Raw genomic sequence first — 17,519 nt, forward strand, 5'->3', positions numbered from 1 at the left:
GGAGCTCTTCTTAATATTTTGACACCAAAATCATGTCGATACACCTTACCGACTGCGAGTAAAGCCACCCACGCTTTAACTTGACAGACTGTAAAGGGATTTCATATCTCATAGGTATCTACTTATGACATCAACTTGGGCCTGATGCCTGCTGGGGAAACATGTAGAGTATAACCGAGATGGCAAGCGTCTTAGCCACAAATACCTTGTTCACGTCGAACAATTGGAAGACAAAGTCTGTCTAAGAAGACGCTTTTATATACTTCAGAGAGACTCTCATTGATGTTACGTCCTGAATGCTGCTCTGCGGCAAGTGTTTTTAAACTAGAAGCATAGATCTTTAGGTCATACATATAACAATACATGAGTACATCGACAGGCAGCGCTGGTGGAATGCTGCGTCTTTGCAGACACACCTGTCAATCAGTAGGTTATCAAGGCAGTCTTCTACACCTTTTTTCGAACCACTCTAATCGTACATATCTCTCGGCACAGGCTCAATTCTTGGAACAATCCTGTTGTTTAGGATAGCCATAAAGATCTTACACAGCGTGTTCTGACATTTCTCCCCAGATGTGAATAGAATGTGGCAAAGCTCCTTGAAGCGGTTGATATTCTCAGTGATTTCCTTCAATAGTATTTGGATCTCGTAAACTTCTTTCCAAAAAGTATTTACTTCCTCGAGCTTGGGCGGATTTATGAAAGCAGCTTTTACTTGTTCAGTATGTTTTAGTATATTCTCAATTCGTGGGCCTTCGATTTGATTCAGCCAAAGCTCTAGATGCACCATGAATTGAATAGTTGATTGTCCGATATATTTGAAATAGAATTGAAGGGCCTATTCCAAAGCCACGGGATGCGTCCTAGGGTTGTGAATAGAGGGTTCCTGTCACAAGGGTTTTTGCTGAATATGGTTTAAATACTTATAAACCAGTCGCGGAAAATTGATCAGGTATGGCCTAGAAGAAAAAAAACCCCCAAGCTGAGGCTTAGCAACCATTCCGAAATTTTTATGGCACCTGCGTATGCAGCTTCATCCTTGCATGCGTGGCTATGCAAGGAAAGACGAACCCTTTACCTAGTTGCTCGTCGGACGCGCAGAGCATCCGACAATAGGTCGGCAAACAGTGCCCATCACCCTAGATTTTGGGGAGCTGAAAATAATGTAGATAGAAACACGAGAACTTACCGGTGAAATGCTCACATTGAGTGAACGGATCGATTCAAGGATGTCTTTCTGGACTGATACGAGCCCAACCTCTCGGAAAATGAATATGAACGCAGAGCGTTCCCTAACCAATGAATGAACAAACCGCAGGCGAACAGGAGAAAGCGCAGGACAATGAGGAGCACAAACTTTCAGGTTTCTCCTAATATCCCAGATTTGGCAGAAATGAATATCTCCCTTCGTGAGAATAGCTCGGAAGTGTCCAACCTTTGAACCGTCAATAGTTCAGTTTATTGTGCGGCGAGAGCTTTGGCTGATTCAAATAGAAGACTAAAGCTGACGATAAATAAAAATGTCAAAAGATTTTTGCATTAATTTAACAAGAAGGGATGGGCAAAATATAATGCGTAACGCGTTCAGTGTGTAATTGATTACATAACATCGGATAGGTTTTTTACGAAAAGTTTCCGACAGTTCGTCCACGAATTAAGGATCTACCATTACATTAAATGCAGATTTCTGCAGAGATCCTGAGAAACGCCTGCTCAGTTAAATATTTAATTTCAGAAAATTTTTGTAACAAAATTGTAAATTTGAAAATAGATAAAGTATTCAAAATGGTCGAAATGCATTTCTCAGCTTTGAAGGCTGTTGGGTGTATTTTAAGGGCTTAGGATAATTAATTTGAGTCGAGATTTTCGCAGAGATCCTGAGAAAGGTATATTCGGTTAAATATTTAATTTCAGTACATTCTGGTAAAAAATTGCAAATGTGAAAATAGATCAAGTATTCGAACGTGATCGAAATGCATTTCTCAGATTTTATGACTATTGGGTGTGCTAAATAATTTAAATCCAGAATTTTGCAGAGATCCTGAGAAAGGTCTATTTAAATAAATATTTAATTTCAGTAAATTTCAGTGAAGCATTGTTAACGTGAAAATAGATATAGTATTCAAAAGCGGTCGAAATCTATTTATCAGCATTCAAGACTATTGGGCGTATTTTGAGGGCTTAGGCTAATTCATTTAAACCCGGATTTTCGCAGAGATCCTGAGAAAGGTGTACGCAACTGAATATTTAATTTCAGTAAATTTAAGTAAAAAATTGTAAACGTGGAAATAGATAAAGTATTCAAAAGTAGTCGACATGCATTTCTTAGTATGTATGATTATTGGGTGTATTTTGAGGGTTTAGGCTAATTAATTTAAATGCAGATTTTTGCCGAGATCTTTGAGAAAGGTCTATATAAATAAATATTTAATTTCAGTCAATTACAGTGAAACTTTGTAAATGTGAAAATAGATAAAGTATTCAAAATGGTTGAAATGCATTTCTTAGCTTTGAAGGCTGTTGGGTGTGTTTTAAAGGCTTAGGATAATTAATTTAAGTCGAGATTTTCGCAGAGATCCTGAGAAAGGTATATTTGGTTAAATATTTAATTTCAGTACATTCTGGTAAAAAATTGCAAATTTGAAAATAGATCAAGTATTCGAACGTGGTCGAAATGCATTTCTCAGATTTTATGACTATTGGATGTGCTAAATAATTTAAATCCAGAATTTTGCAGAGATCCTGAGAAAGGTCTATTTAAATAAATATTTAATTTCAGTAAATTTCAGTGAAACATTGTTAACGTGAAAATAGATATAGTATTCAAAAGCGATCGAAATCTATTTATCAGCATTCAAGACTATTGGGCGTATTTTGAGGGCTTAGGCTAATTCATTTAAACCCGGATTTTCGCAGAGATCCTGAGAAAGGTGTACTCAACTAAATATTTAATTTCAGTAAATTTAAGTAAAAAATTGTAAACGTGGAAATAGATAAAGTATTCAAAAGTAGTCGACATGCATTTCTTAGTATGTATGATTATTGGGTGTATTTTGAGGGTTTAGGCTAATTAATTTAAATGTAGATTTTTTGCCGAGATCTTTGAGAAAGGTCTATATAAATAAATATTTAATTTCAGTAAATTTAAGTAAAAAATTGTAAACGTGGAAATAGATAAAGTATTTAAAAGTGGTCGAAATGCATTTCTCAGCTTTGAAGGCTGTTGGGTGTATTTTAAGGGCTTAGGCTAATTAATTTAAGTCGAGATTTTTGCAGAGATCCTGAGAAAGGTATATTCGGTTAAATATTTAATTTAAGTAAATTGTAGAAAAAAATTGTAAACGTGAAAATAAATCAAGTATTCAAAAAGGGGTGAAATGCATTTCTCAGATTTTTTAACTATTGGGTTTATTTTGAAGGTTTAAGCTAATTAGTTTAAACCCGGATTTTTGCAGAGATCCTGAGAACGGTCTATTCACTTAAATATTTAATTTCAGTATATTTTGGTAAAAAATTGTAATGTGAAAATAGATCAAATATTCAAAAGTGGTCGAAAAGCATTTCTCAGCTTTTATGACTATTGGGTTTATTTTGAGGGCTCAGGCTATGTAATTTGATAATAGATTTTATGCTTTTATGTTTTGATGTAATTTGAATCTAAATTTCTGCAGAGATCTTGATGAACGTTTATTTAATTTAATATTGAATTTGAGTAAATTTCAGTGAAAAATTGTAAATGTGAAAATTTACACAGTATTCAAATCTGGTCGAAACGCATTTATTAGCTTTTCTGACTATTGGGTGTATTTTGAGGGCTCAGGTTAATAAATATAAATCCAGATTTTTGCAGAGATCTTGAGAAGTACGTATTCAATTAAATACTTAATTTAAGTAAATTTCCTTAAAAAAATTTAAACGTGAAAATAGACAAACGATTCAAAAGGGGTCGATATGCATTTCTCAGCGTTTGTAACTATTGGGTGTATTTTAAGGGTTCAGGCTAATTAATTTAAATCTCGATTTTTGCAGAGATCTTGAGAAACGTCATTTCAATTTAATATTGAATTTTAGTTAATTTCAATAAGAAATTGTAAATGTGAAAATAGATATAATATTCAAAAATGGCCGAAATGCATTTCTCAGCTTTTATGGCTATTGCGTGTGTTTTGAGGGCTTAGGCTAATTGATTTGAATACAGATTTTTTTCAGAGGTCTTGAGAAAGTTCTTCAATTAAATATTTAATTTCAGTAAATGTCAGTGAAACATTGTAAACGTGGAAATAGATAAAGTATGAAAAGTGGTCGAAATACATTTCTCAGCTTTTATGACATTTAGGTGTATTTTTAGGGATAACGCTAATCGATTTAAATCCAGATTATTGAAAGATCTTGATAAATGTCTATTCAATTTAATATGGAAGTTGAGTAAATTTCAGTTAAAATTGGACAGGAGAAAATCGATTTAGTATTGAAATTCAAAATAGTGATCGGAATTTGTCATGCAGCATTTATAACTCTTAGGGTTACTCTTATTAATAATAATAATTAATATGAATCCATATTTTCGCACAGTTTTTACAAATTCTGTTAAGTGTCATCAAATTTTCGTAAATATAATAAACAATTGTGAATGATGAAATCACTTTAATGGTTAATTAAAGCCTACTTTTCAATGATGAAAAATTATGAAAAATTATTTAAACTTTGCAGTTATCGTGTAAACATGTCAATCAAGCGCCTCACGAAGTTCCTACCCTGAGAAACCAACTTAAGTGCACCAAATTTAGGCCTGAAGGTGGATGAAAAAATGACGAATAAGACAAGAATAGTTTTGACCGAAGTTATTTTTCATCTCATTTTGTTAAATAAGGGGTTAACAATACAAAAAAAGTTAGGAGGATCTTATTTGTGCAGAATAAGGTGCCGAAAAAGTTTCTATAAAACTCTTTTTGGCGCAAACTTGCTGTTTTAATGAAAATAAAAAAAACTTCAAAAATGTGATTTTTACAGCTGTTTTTCATTATTATAAGAAATCCACAAGGCTTAAAGTTACTGAAATTGTTGAGGTTTTTCAACACACCCCCCCCCCCCCCCCTGGATGGGATAAATGAAGAATTCTTTTTTAGTATTATTCTGAAGTGGAAGTCCTTCGTCCACTTTTCTATCTCCCTTCCCGCACAATTCACACATCTTGTTCTCTCAAGAAAGCCAGAACCTATTATAATCCTCCATGCATCTACACCTCATCCTCGCTATAAGTTCCTGACTTCCTTTATCTCCTTTTTGGCACAAATTTTGCGCTCTATCCCTTGGCACAATCCACACATATTTCACGTTAAACCTTGACTCCCTTATTATCTCCTCTCCTTCTGCCTTTTCTCTCTCTCCCTCTCTCTTTCTCTGTCCATGCTACACTTTAAGGTATCTCATATACCTTCCTTCCTCGTGCATCTTTCTCACTACTTCCATCTGCAATCTATTCGTTCTAAAATATCTTTCCCTTTCTACCTCCATCTATCACCACTACACTGTTAGAAAAATCTGTATGAGGTTTAATATGCATGTGTGTGAAGCAAATATGCACTACCGCTACTAAAATTTAACATACATTGGTGTAGTTAATTTAATCTACATGTGTATTAAATTTAATATACAGGTCAGTATAGCAATGTGCGTGAAAACTCAACCTGCTTTCATTTCTTTAAATCTTGTCAAATATTCTCAATGAAATTAATAATCTAGAATTCGTAGACTCAGTTGTTATTTATAATGAACAAGTGTATTATATCTGAGGGGGATTACTTTAAAAGGGACAACATAAATATTGAGGAATAAATGAATATTTTTTGAGGAAACCATAAAGTTACCTTATTTTTTGAATACACCTCGTAGAGTAACCTGTATGTTATTAATTCGACGTGGGTAATTTTAGGTAGCCTTCGTACGGGACGAACCAATCCTGTCGGAGAGTTAGGGGTCGACTCCTGGGTGGAGAGAAGCCATGAAGGAGTGTCGGGGTTGGGGTTTAAATCAGATGGGTGTGTATTGCGAAGATCAAGGCGCTTTTCGGGGGTGGTCTTGGGTGATAAAGTCATAGAGTGAGTCCTATGTTGTCGGGTGGTGCCACCAACATGCGCTGATGCTTGGAAAGCATGATCGTGTCTAGCTTGCGTCGATACTCAGGCCTGGCAGTCAGTAGGAGGAGGTGAAGTAAAACGCTTATTAGTTACCTAATGGGAGCGCTTTGCCATTCACGTTGCCAGAGTAATGTAGGGATTCTCCTTTATGGTGGCGTCGACTGTCGTCGATACGAGAGAGATTCTGAGATTCTTTCCAAAGCGATGATGGGATTTTCCTGGGTGATACGGTTCTTCGAGTACACGAATGTGATACTCTCCCTGATGAAGAAAGGGTTCTCGGTGGCAATGAATTCTCTCGCCGAGGTAACGGGGGTCGGTTCCGGCGATGCTTTAAACGGGGCATGCAAGCGATGTATTGTGGGCCCAAAAAAGGGTTGATTCTTGGTCTCAAAACGCGCTAAATTTAAGGAGGCTTGGGGGTTTGGTGTTGTATATAATGAGGGGCACCGTGGACGTATGTTTTATATGAGTGCTTATTGATACTTTTTTTTGTTGATAATTATACATATTACAGTCTCATCTAAGTAGAAGAGTAAGAGGTCGCGATGAAGTCGCAAAAAAAGCGATGGTAAAAATTTACTAATTTCACCTAAACACCTCATGTGAACGTGACGTGCCCCTTCCCGCAATTTTCTTATGATTGAAGCCAACCCCTTGTTTTCATGGAATTAGTAGATTTCTCGAAATCGAAAGTATTAGTACATATTTGATTTATGAGTACTAGTGATTTTGTCCCTGAGTTTAGTCGGTTTTGCGCCTGAGTCCCATAAGACTACGTGTTAAACTGACACGTATTCGCTAGCGATTTTTTCGAGAATGACGTCAACCCTAGTATTTCTTTTTTCCAAATGAATTTGGCATACTTTATTTATATAATCTCCAAGTTTCAGAGTCGTCAGTGCCGTTGATTGGGGGATTCACTCAATTGGCGCTCTATTGCCAGGCAAAAGCCTACAAAGGTGCCGTGAACATCGAAGTAGCGCTTGCGCTGTCGGTCGTAAGGGCGACTGTAACTTTCGACTGAGTATCATGGCTCAGTTCTTCCTAAGTCAAATGACAAGTGAGGTTAGAACGCCGAGGCGAAGAAATAAACTATCATGAGTGCTTGCTAAATATTAATAATTGTTATAAATACATATATCAAAACTGTCAACTCTAGATTCATTTGTCCAGAGGCACTTATTATTTCCACTGTGCGCCACATCTATTCCCAATATCGTTGCTAATTCATGTTTTCAATAGTTAATTTTTGGCTTTGATCCCCTAAAGTTCTCAAGAACTTATCCTTAATCTTTTTACATTCTAGATTCTTAAACCGTCTAAACATCGTCAGCCTCTTCAGTTTGTGGATATTAATTCTGCTTCTTCTTCTTCTTCTTCTTCTTCTTCTTCTTCTGAAACTACGCCCGTTACTGCAAAAATCCAAAGACGAGTTAGCTTTGCCGAGAAAAAGCATGTCAAGTGAGTTCTTTAATTAGTGTTATCAAAAAACTAATAATTTATACTAAACTATCCACAATTTTCACTATGATAATATGATCAGTCATAAATAAAATTATCGCCTCTCAATTCCTAGTTAAATAACAGACTGAGCTGACAGTTCTAAAATTACGAATCCAGATTTATTAAATTAGATGCATTTGAGATTGAAATAATATAAGAAAAACTAAATTAATCGAAAAGTCTTGCAATTTTTTCAAACATACCTATTAGTATTTAAATGATGTCACATTGAAGTCTTCGAGAAAAAATACTAGATTTTTGTCTGTCATTTTGTTGAAGTATCATTCGTAGTAATTCAGCTTTAATTTCACAGGCAAACATTTTTTAAATCAATAGTAATTTTTTTCTTTTTACAGAGAATTTTGCGATTCTTTAGAGGAAGGGACTGTATGGGATAACACATATGAGGAAAATGATTCCAGTCACCAAAAAGCTGCTCATTCTGGGAATCTCGACGAAGATTCAACCACATCGAAAAACTCCAACATAATTTTAAATTCTTCTATTAACAGCATAGATAAGGAAAATTATCCACTTGACATCCAGATATATGATGACCGTCAGCAGTTGAAGACCCATATTGAAATTGCACCTGTAACTTCTTTTTGCGACGACTTACAAGCAAACAGTCAGAGTGTCGTATCCGGATCAAGTGCAATGGACACTGATACAGATTTACCAAACGTTTTAATATGTTCTAACGTAATTCAGAATTCTAATAACAAAAAGAGTGTGGAAGTTCTTTCACGAGAGAAGAGTTTACATCATAATCTTTCTTTGGAGGAGGAAAGTGTATCAACAGCCTTTTGTTCTAAATCACCTTTCCAGAATACTATTTACGATAATGAAACTATGGCCTTTACACAAATATTACCATCTGTTACTCAAAATGGCATAGAAAATACCTATGATCGTCCACATGAAGATGGACGAACCGAAAGTGGAATTCACAATTTGTCAATGGATTTTACCGAAGCAGTTCCTAATTATATATATCTAAAAGAAAAAGAATCAAATTGTGCGCAAATATGTTTTCTAGAAACAGAAGCTCAAGAAGATAAAAGCCAAAATAGGAATAAAAATAAAATAAAATTGAATGATATGCCTATGGAAATAACGACAGCAATGCCTTCCGTTCATTTAAAAACCTCTGTTGAAGATGGTGGTGATGATAATGAAGTTGATGAATCCGAGACAGATAATTTTGTGAGGAGAAATTTGTCCATGGAAATGACGTCTGTAGTGCCTTCAATACCGGTACTTAGGCAAGATAATTTTTCAGATATGGTGCAGGCTGACACAGATGATGAGAGAACTAGGGTTTTTAGGAATTCAATGGAACTTACTATAGCAGTGCCTTCTTACTTTGGGAATCCAGATGCTTCTCATTATGTACAATTAAGCACTGGCGAAGTTTTGCCTCGACATAGTTCTGTGGAATTTTCTTCTAATGTTCTCAATTTTTTATCACCAAACGACATAAACCAAGGAAACTCGCTGAACAGAACGGTATTGTCTCGACATGAATCTATGGATTTTTTTGCTATATCTCCAATAAGCTTGCAAAAACAAATTTCTGAGTCCTGTGATTTGATGGATAAAAGTACGAGATTATTTCGGTCCAAATCTATGGAGTGTAATACAGAAGCCCCGAGTAGTTTTTCGAAGAAAACTGCAGAATCTAAAGTTCGGAGTATTTTTTCAGAAAAAAATACTGAATCTAGAGGTTTGGAGAGAAACAGTGCAAGATTATTTCCGAATAAATTAATAGAGTTCACTGCGATTGTTCCCTCTTCTTTGTCTGTGGAAAGTAGTCTCAATTTGCCTAATTCAAATGAGATATCAGAAAAGAGAAGGAGGCTATCAATTCCTGAAATGGATTTGGCAGGAACGGAATCTCCTACTATAGGATATCAGTCTAATTTTGAAAACTGTAATCACATCCGTGTGGATCACACGCGTAGAAGGAGTGATGGCATTAGCCTTTTAAATATGGAACTCACTGAACCTGTTCTGCACAATCCTTCTCGGGAGGCTCATTATCCATCTCAATTTGAAACTTTCAATCGACAAGATAGTAGCAACGTCAAAGAGAGGATCGGCAGAGCCTCGTTTATTGTTAAAAACAATTTATCAGTGCCTGATTTTCATGAAAATTCTTTAAATGATGATAAGAGCGTTTCCCAGATTTTCGCGCTATCTGTATCACGATGCTATTCTTTTTTGGATAAATTGAAAACTCAGAATGAAATTGAAAATATAGGTCTCGGTGAAAGTGACGCTGGAAATATTATTTCCAGTTTTTCAGATGGCAAGGAAAATGTAGTTGTAGATGAAGAAGTTATCAAAGGTATTTCTGGAATGGACGTAATGAACGAAGTTTTGAATGTTACTAAGAAAATAAAAAGTGTTACACGAAGCGAAGATAAAGTTAAAGATGTTGAAGAATCGAATGAAGATGTAAGCAACAAAAAATGTATTTCTGATAACGATTGTTTAGTGGATTTGAGCAAAATTAAAAATAAAATAAACAATTTCTGCCTTGAAAATAACAGCAGAATAATAGAAAATGAAGAACCTCCATCTTTTTTAAATCATAGTGTCAGTGATGACAACGCAGATAAAGAATTTAAATTTGAAAATGAGGGACTGACTAAAAGTCAAGAAGTATTAAACATTCGGAAATCGAATTTAAAAGAGGTATCAATAATGACAAGGAAGCGATCTTGTAAAGCAAGTGGCATTCGTGAAACAGAAAACCAAGTTGAGGAAAATTTGAAGAGTTCGTTTAAAAAAATAGAAAAACGAGCAAACACACAAGAACTTGACAATTTAATAAAAATAGCGGAATCAGCAACAACTGCTGTTGAAGGTGAAAAAATAAAAGGAAGGACTGAATCGGAAGGAACTTTTTTACTAGAAAAGGGAGTCGTGATTGCGAATTCTAATACATCCACTAAAATATTTCAGGCGGATGTTGCATCTTTAGAAAAAGTGATTAAAAAAAAAGCGAATAAAAGAAAAATCAATGGGGTCTCCACAAATGCCATTGAGAATTCAATAATCTCTATTGGAAACTCTATCAATGTTAAGGAAAATAGTACTTATGAAACAAGTGTTAATTTTGATAATAGAAAAGATGAATATTCGAAAAGAGAGGGACATGATAAAAGATATGCTTCTGTTATGAATGAAGATATAAATTTAAATTTCACAAATAAAAACCGAATACTGGAAGAATCATTTATTCTCGAAGACGAGAATTCCTATAAAAAAAACATTTTTTCTTGTAAAAACCCTGGAACGATTAGAGAAAATCCAAGTATAACTTTTTGTGAAACAGAAATAAAAAATGATGCTGAAAAGAACTTAAATGGAAACATTAATAAAATTAGTTTTCTTCAATATAAATATCATGATGAAAGTGTGACTAATTTTAATGTATCTGAAGCTGATATTTCTGGTGCTGAAATGCAAATAGAAAATTTGCCAAATGAAATAGGAAAGTTCCAGAAGCAAGTTCTTAATTGTGAAGCAATAAATCAATACGAATTACCCAAGCATGATTTTAAAACATCAACTGAGGAAGATCCATTTTGTGTACTGGTTGATAATATTAGATCTAATGCACAAAGGTGTTTATGTACTCTACTTTTTATTATTGATTATGAGAGCATAGTAACATAGGCAAACACAATGTGACCCAGGTTTTCCTGAAATGAGATATTTTGTTTTCGTAGTTGTTTTTTATAATGAATTTAAATGAGATCTCCATTATTTGGCTACGGCGTCAGGTTTTTGAGATTTTTAAGTAAAAAGTTTCCTTAAATAATACAAAATCGCGCTCTGTATGAAGTAAATCTAATTTTTTTTGAGAAAAAAACGATACATGATTCCCATGCATTTTCTTAGCTAAATCCATCAGTCATTTTATTTCATTGATATCTTAACCCTTTCACTGTATGGACTGTAAATAACAAAGTGGGCCCAAAATGTGTGAAACATTCTACTAAATGGATTTCATTGAAAATTTTTACTCACAGGTTGTTTCAGTTGCTGAATACGAATTCGTGGAAAAAATTTCAAAATGGCTGATGCAATGAGGCGATCAAACCTTTTGAAAAATCCTATAATTTGGTGGATTTGGTTGACAATTGGTACTAGAAGGTTATTTGTGTGGCTCAATGCGAATTCGAGGTCCAAATCCGAAATTTCTAAAAGGCTGATTTAATAGGGCAATTATGAAAATTGGTACTAGGGGGTGTACTTCACGTTGTTCGTTCCCTATGGCAATGGCTAATGGTTTTTTGAATATGGAATTCAGATTTTTTCCACTAAACCGAAAAAACAATTGGTACCGCCTCTCGTTGAAAGCCGCTAATTAATTGGATTTTTCTATATTTCTGTTCGCCATATCGGATCAGTAATTCTGAATTTTCCAAATTTGAAACCATTATTATTTTTAAGAAACAAAGATCTCAATAGTACCAATTTTCATGCAAATCCGCCAACTCATTCGATTTCTCAAAACTTTTGCTCACCATATTAAATCTGCCATTTTGAATTTTGGAATTCTGACACCATATTCATATTCAGAGGCTTAAAAAACTGTAACATGCTAAGTTTCATTAAAATCCGCCTATTTTACGTAATTTCGATTCGCCATATGGGATCCGCCATTTTGCGTTTTGGAATTCTGATGCCGGATTCGGATACAGAGACCCAAAAAACTTTAATACAGCAAGTTTCATGAAAATCCGCCAATTTTGCGGAATTTTGATGCCATATTCAGATTCAAAGATCACATTTTTCATTTCCACCGCCACTCCTCTCTACTCAGGTCCAGATGCTTGGGGTTGGTAGTTGGTCTCGGGAAGTTTAATCTTTTAACGATGCGAGTTTACAGAGAAAGTTTTCAACATTCTTTAAAAAACAATTCTAGCGGAATAAATGAAGCGCCAATTACTTTTGTAATATATCGTTCTGAATTAAGAATGGTATTTTTTTATTCGAACAAAACCTACTAATATTAGAGAAACATTAGATATATTATAGTTACAAATCTGTTAAATATATTTTTTATCAAATAAAAGTTAGAAAATATTAATTTAAAAAATGGTAAAATATGAAGAAAAAAATGTTTCCCAACATTATTTTTTCTTCGCAAATACTTATTCTACTGGTAAACATAAACATTTTTTCTTTTTGGAGTTTTTTTTCTATAATGCATAGATTCCTATATATTCAGCATTGAGAAAAGTTTTTTTTTTCAAAAAATGATTATAACTATCAAACGGCTCAATAAAGGGAAAGCTATTGAATCAATTTTTAAAACCACGTTAGACTTTTTTAAATACATGAATTTTTTACAGAGATATAAAACTTTTTTTTACTAATTACTCTCAGGGTGTGCAATACTCGTTGAGTGTTCTATCACAGTAGCAAGTGTACTGTATCTTCTAAACATTTCGAAATGAATAAGTGATTCTCCCAACTTGCTCGTCTTCTTATGTTGTGGAATGCGACGGGTCAGATGACATACACCGGATCCAGTTGTGTTGGGATTGATCCTTTCGCTCGGCATTAAGTTAATAATTGCTTTGAATGAGTATAGGCTGTCTAAATTACAAAAAGGTAATAACTGATCATAGCTTTGAAAGAAAGAACATTTCTTACCGTTTTTAAATAGTTTCTTGCAATTATCTCTAGAAACGTGCAATGTATCAAAGAAATAAGGTGCTTGTTTGATTTAGCGAAGAAAAATGTATCGAAATGCAGTATATATCGCTGTCCCAAAAAATATGTATCTCTACTCTATTTGTCAATATCTCTCCCACGTAAAAAGAAATACCAACTGCATCCAGTTTCCAGACTAGATTCAAACAAGTTTTAATATTTTTCTAGTATATGCCCCTCACTATAATAATTAGTGGTTAGAGCACGAGCGCAGCTAGTACGAAAACATAGACGAGTGCACAAAAGTTGAAGGCAAATGCTGCAACTACTCAAACAGCAATTGCCTTTATAGACTTTTGTTGGTATTTCTGTTCACGAGGGCTGCTACTAAAACATGTCCCATTTTATAGACATATAAATCACATTTTGTTGACCAATGTAATGTTCATTTAATAATAATAAAGTTAACAAATTGTTTAAAAAAATTGTTCGTCCATCTAAAAAGGGCTAATGTTGTACACCGGGTAATTTTTAATTTGGAAATTAAAAAATTTGCTTATCGAGAAAATGCATTTAAACTTGACCGGGCATTAACATAGGGCCGATAATTTATAAAATAAGCATATGTTAAATCATCATTCCTAAGAGAAATTTAAAACGACGACTTTCAAACTGAACTCACAAGAGGAGAGATCTGTCAACAAGAAAATAAATTTATTTACAAACCGCTGGCTATCCATGTAAGTAAAGTGTTTGGGGGTTTTCATATATTAGGAACAAACTTTGTGCAGAACTCTTCGAAAGGATCAATTTTGCATTTTTATTATGCTTATGTTGAAAAAACGTTTTGCACCCTGTTCTACATTTTTTTTAAATAGCGCATAAAGTAAGTTTCGTGATTTTTAAATCATTTTTAAACGACTCTACACTACCGTCTACGGACTGTATGGGGGGTGGAGGGGAGGGGGTCAAAAACCGCCGAAAATGAGCTTCCCTGTTACGGAATGAACCTAACAGTAGTAGCTTGTAGTGGTACATTAAAACTTGAATAAGATCAAACTGATTTAAATTTTGGTGAACTTTCTACCACTATTAGGAGGTATATTCGTTTAACATTTTGTTGAAAATTCACACAACTTACTGTATGTGTTATTTATGATCTAAACGAAAATTTAGGATGCAGTGCCACACGTTTATTTAACAAAGTGTAAACACAGTCTATCACACTGAATTTCATGAATTCACGGAATTCTCGGTATTCATAAAAGTCACACAATTTATGAGATTCCCGGATTTCATGGAATTCAAGGAATTCATTGAATACCCCTCTACCTATTTTCATGTCGGTTGAACCCCGACCCCTTTTCAACATCTCGTAAGGACGGGAAGGCGCCACTGTGACTGGTAACAGAAATAATGTTGGTTGAACCCCTACCCCTTTCCAGCCTCTCGCTGAATGATCACAGAAATAAACTTTTCCAATGTTTTTTAGTTTGGGCAAACAACTAGTTAATGTTTTAATATATTTCCTGCAGTGTAGGCACTACCCTTAAAATATGCTTTTTACCGATACCGAAAATTTTGTTAACGTTACTGGCTTTGTATATACAATCTTCATTTAACATGAAAGAAACAAAAAAACAAAATTGATCCTTTCTAAGACCACTATTAAAAGTTTATTTTCCATTTTTGGATACCTTTTACTCTTTGAAAGGGGCCATTTTTCTTTTAGACTTTTTTTCAGTATAAATATTATGAAATATAGGATAAAGCTAATGATTTTAATTATTTTGATAGTCCTTAGGGGTTTGAACAATCTCAAAACTTAAGAGTCAGGTTTTTTTCTAATCGAGTTCGAGTTGACTCGATTTTTCTAGAATATTCGGATTGCTGGACAAAATTTGTGGCGAAAGTGAATTTTTCTACATTTCTAGGATTACCAGACGCTCTGATTTGCCAGCACATGTGCTGATTTTTGTTCCATGCGCTGATCTGCTACTTTTTCATGAAATGTGCTGATTCTTACCCGAAATGGCGATTTTTTCACTTATTTGAGGCGTCAAGATTTTATTAAATGGCGTTTGGCTAGGTGGGTTTTGGTTACCTACTTGCTGTGGGGATGTGTATATGTGTTTTTGAGGGTTGGGGGGCGCAGGCGAAAATGTGCTGATTTTTCACGAGGCCCATCTGGTAACCCTATACATTTCTAATGTAATATCTTTTTCAAGAAATTCAACTGTCGATTATCTCGAAACATTCTGAAATCTTCTCCATGGATCGGAACTTTCTTTCTACCATGTGAGATAGATAACAAGGTGCGATTGCATATGTAACCGCTTTTTATATCGTTTGATGTAGAGAGGGAATCATAGGGAGGGATCGATCATTTCGAAACGATAAGTATGACTTGTTCAAAACCATGAGACTCTGTCTGACTACCTCGTACAATACAAAGAGAAGTTTCGAATCAATTGTTTCAAATTCGATCGGACCTCGTTGTTCTTCTCACGTGGTAGAAGGAGAGGTGCGGAAAGCTGGAACCCAGTTGTATCAATTGGTCAAGATTCGACCATTTCTGTTGTACCGCTGATATTCTAAATCAGGATCGACGTATTAGCCTTTTTCAGGTGGATTTTTGATCATTCATTCGATTTACTGCAATTTCGCGAGGAAATTGTATATGTTTTAATTCCTTCGGAGTTTTTAAACCTAATATTAAATATTATGCCTGTTTAATCTTATGCAATTTTCTTTTAAATATAAACCATTATTAATTTCAGGAATGATTGTATATGGGACGTGCGATTTTTAAATGAAAAAATGCTGGCTTTTAATTTTATTTCAAAATCTCTGGTGGTAATAATTGAATTGAGAAGTCACGATGAAGCTTCCTTGAAAGAGATTAAAGATATTCAAGTAAAATCTCTTCTTCCAGGTAAGAACAAATTATATCATTAAACTGCAGCATTTTTTTCACCATGAACTTATACCAGTTAAGCTAAGTTTTGCTGATTACAAGTTAAAACAAGTAAGTAGAGCGTTATACTTATAAAAAAAATGCACTTTAGTCTAGATTGCAGTATAGTTTAGGCGTACTGTGTAAATATAACTTCTCTTATTTACAAAAACATACACTTGGAACCTATTCCCTAACTTCCCTGCCAGTGCATAATCTTTCACGACTATCTGTAATTTTACAATTTAATTTACATCAAGTTATTAAATTGTTTTTTTTTTTATAACTCGTGCTTATACAACAACATTTTTGACATTCATAACAAATAAAATTAACTAGACTGAATCCATTTTAAATCAGGTAGGGCTCTACAGTTGATATTTCTGAATCTCTTGAAGGCGAAATATGTTGTTTTCTAGAGGAATACAGGCGTTACGTATTTTTTCGATTTGCAAAAAAAGAAAAAAAAATCCTTAAATGTTATACGTTTTTGAATTTTGTGCTTTGTTTGTAAAATAATACGAATTTTTTTTTTAAACCACTATAAATTTTGCCTAATTAAGATATTTATTTTTTTGTTTTTAAGAGCATTCATCATCTTCTTTCAAGATTTGCGGAAAATGGAAAAAAATTAAAATTTAACAAAATCGCAACGGATTTTCGCAAAAATTGAAAATCAATGTTCTCAAAAATTTCACGTTTTAATTTTTTATTAATTTCTTCTTAACTTGTACTCTAATAAGAAATATCTCTTAAAAGTTTCTTCCATCCTAAATACCTTTTGTAGACAGGAGAATTCTTTTTTCTTACAATTGAATTTTCTACTTTTTCTTGGAAACAATGACAGATACGGAAGAAAGGTTAAGGAAACAGTTTGCGCGTCTAAAAAAAAGTTATATGAAAAATGTATCTTGTTCTTTTACGATATTTTTGATGATGGTAAAGGTATAATTCTGCTAGGAGTAATGAATGTATAGGTGGGCCTCCAAAATCTGGATACAGAAAGAGTAATAGGTAATTTTGGGGACCCAAGAACAAAATATAATGAGGAGAGATTAGTTGGATTATGCTTTGAAAAGGGCCTGTTTATTACAAATACTTGGGTTAGGCATAAAATGATCCATATGTACACCCAGTCTAAAGGAAATAGCCACAGTAAAATTTACTTTGTTGTTGCGGACGAAAGACTAAGAGAGCTAATCAAAGTTACAAGGGTCATGAGAGGTTTTGAATGCAATGCTGAT

At 34.0% G+C, this 17,519-nt stretch overlaps 1 protein-coding gene across 4 annotated transcripts in view; it reads left to right on the plus strand.

Annotated features, from left to right (window-relative positions):
* Positions 1-17,519, plus strand: part of LOC117168477 (protein PF14_0175-like) — a 106,704-nt gene that overhangs the window by 66,669 nt on the left and 22,516 nt on the right. For 3 of the 4 annotated variants that reach the window (XM_033354159.1, XM_033354161.1, XM_033354162.1), the window contains exons 3-5: positions 7,447-7,601; positions 8,000-11,278; positions 16,100-16,254. In XM_033354159.1, the coding sequence (XP_033210050.1) occupies positions 7,447-7,601; positions 8,000-11,278; positions 16,100-16,254 (3,589 nt within the window). Of the gene's footprint in view, positions 1-7,024; positions 7,206-7,446; positions 7,602-7,999; positions 11,279-16,099; positions 16,255-17,519 lie in introns of all 4 variants that reach the window. The other variant, XM_033354160.1, reaches the window with a different exon arrangement.

Source organism: Belonocnema kinseyi, chromosome 2, assembly GCF_010883055.1.
Source record: "Belonocnema kinseyi isolate 2016_QV_RU_SX_M_011 chromosome 2, B_treatae_v1, whole genome shotgun sequence".
NCBI lineage: Eukaryota > Metazoa > Arthropoda > Insecta > Hymenoptera > Cynipidae > Belonocnema > Belonocnema kinseyi.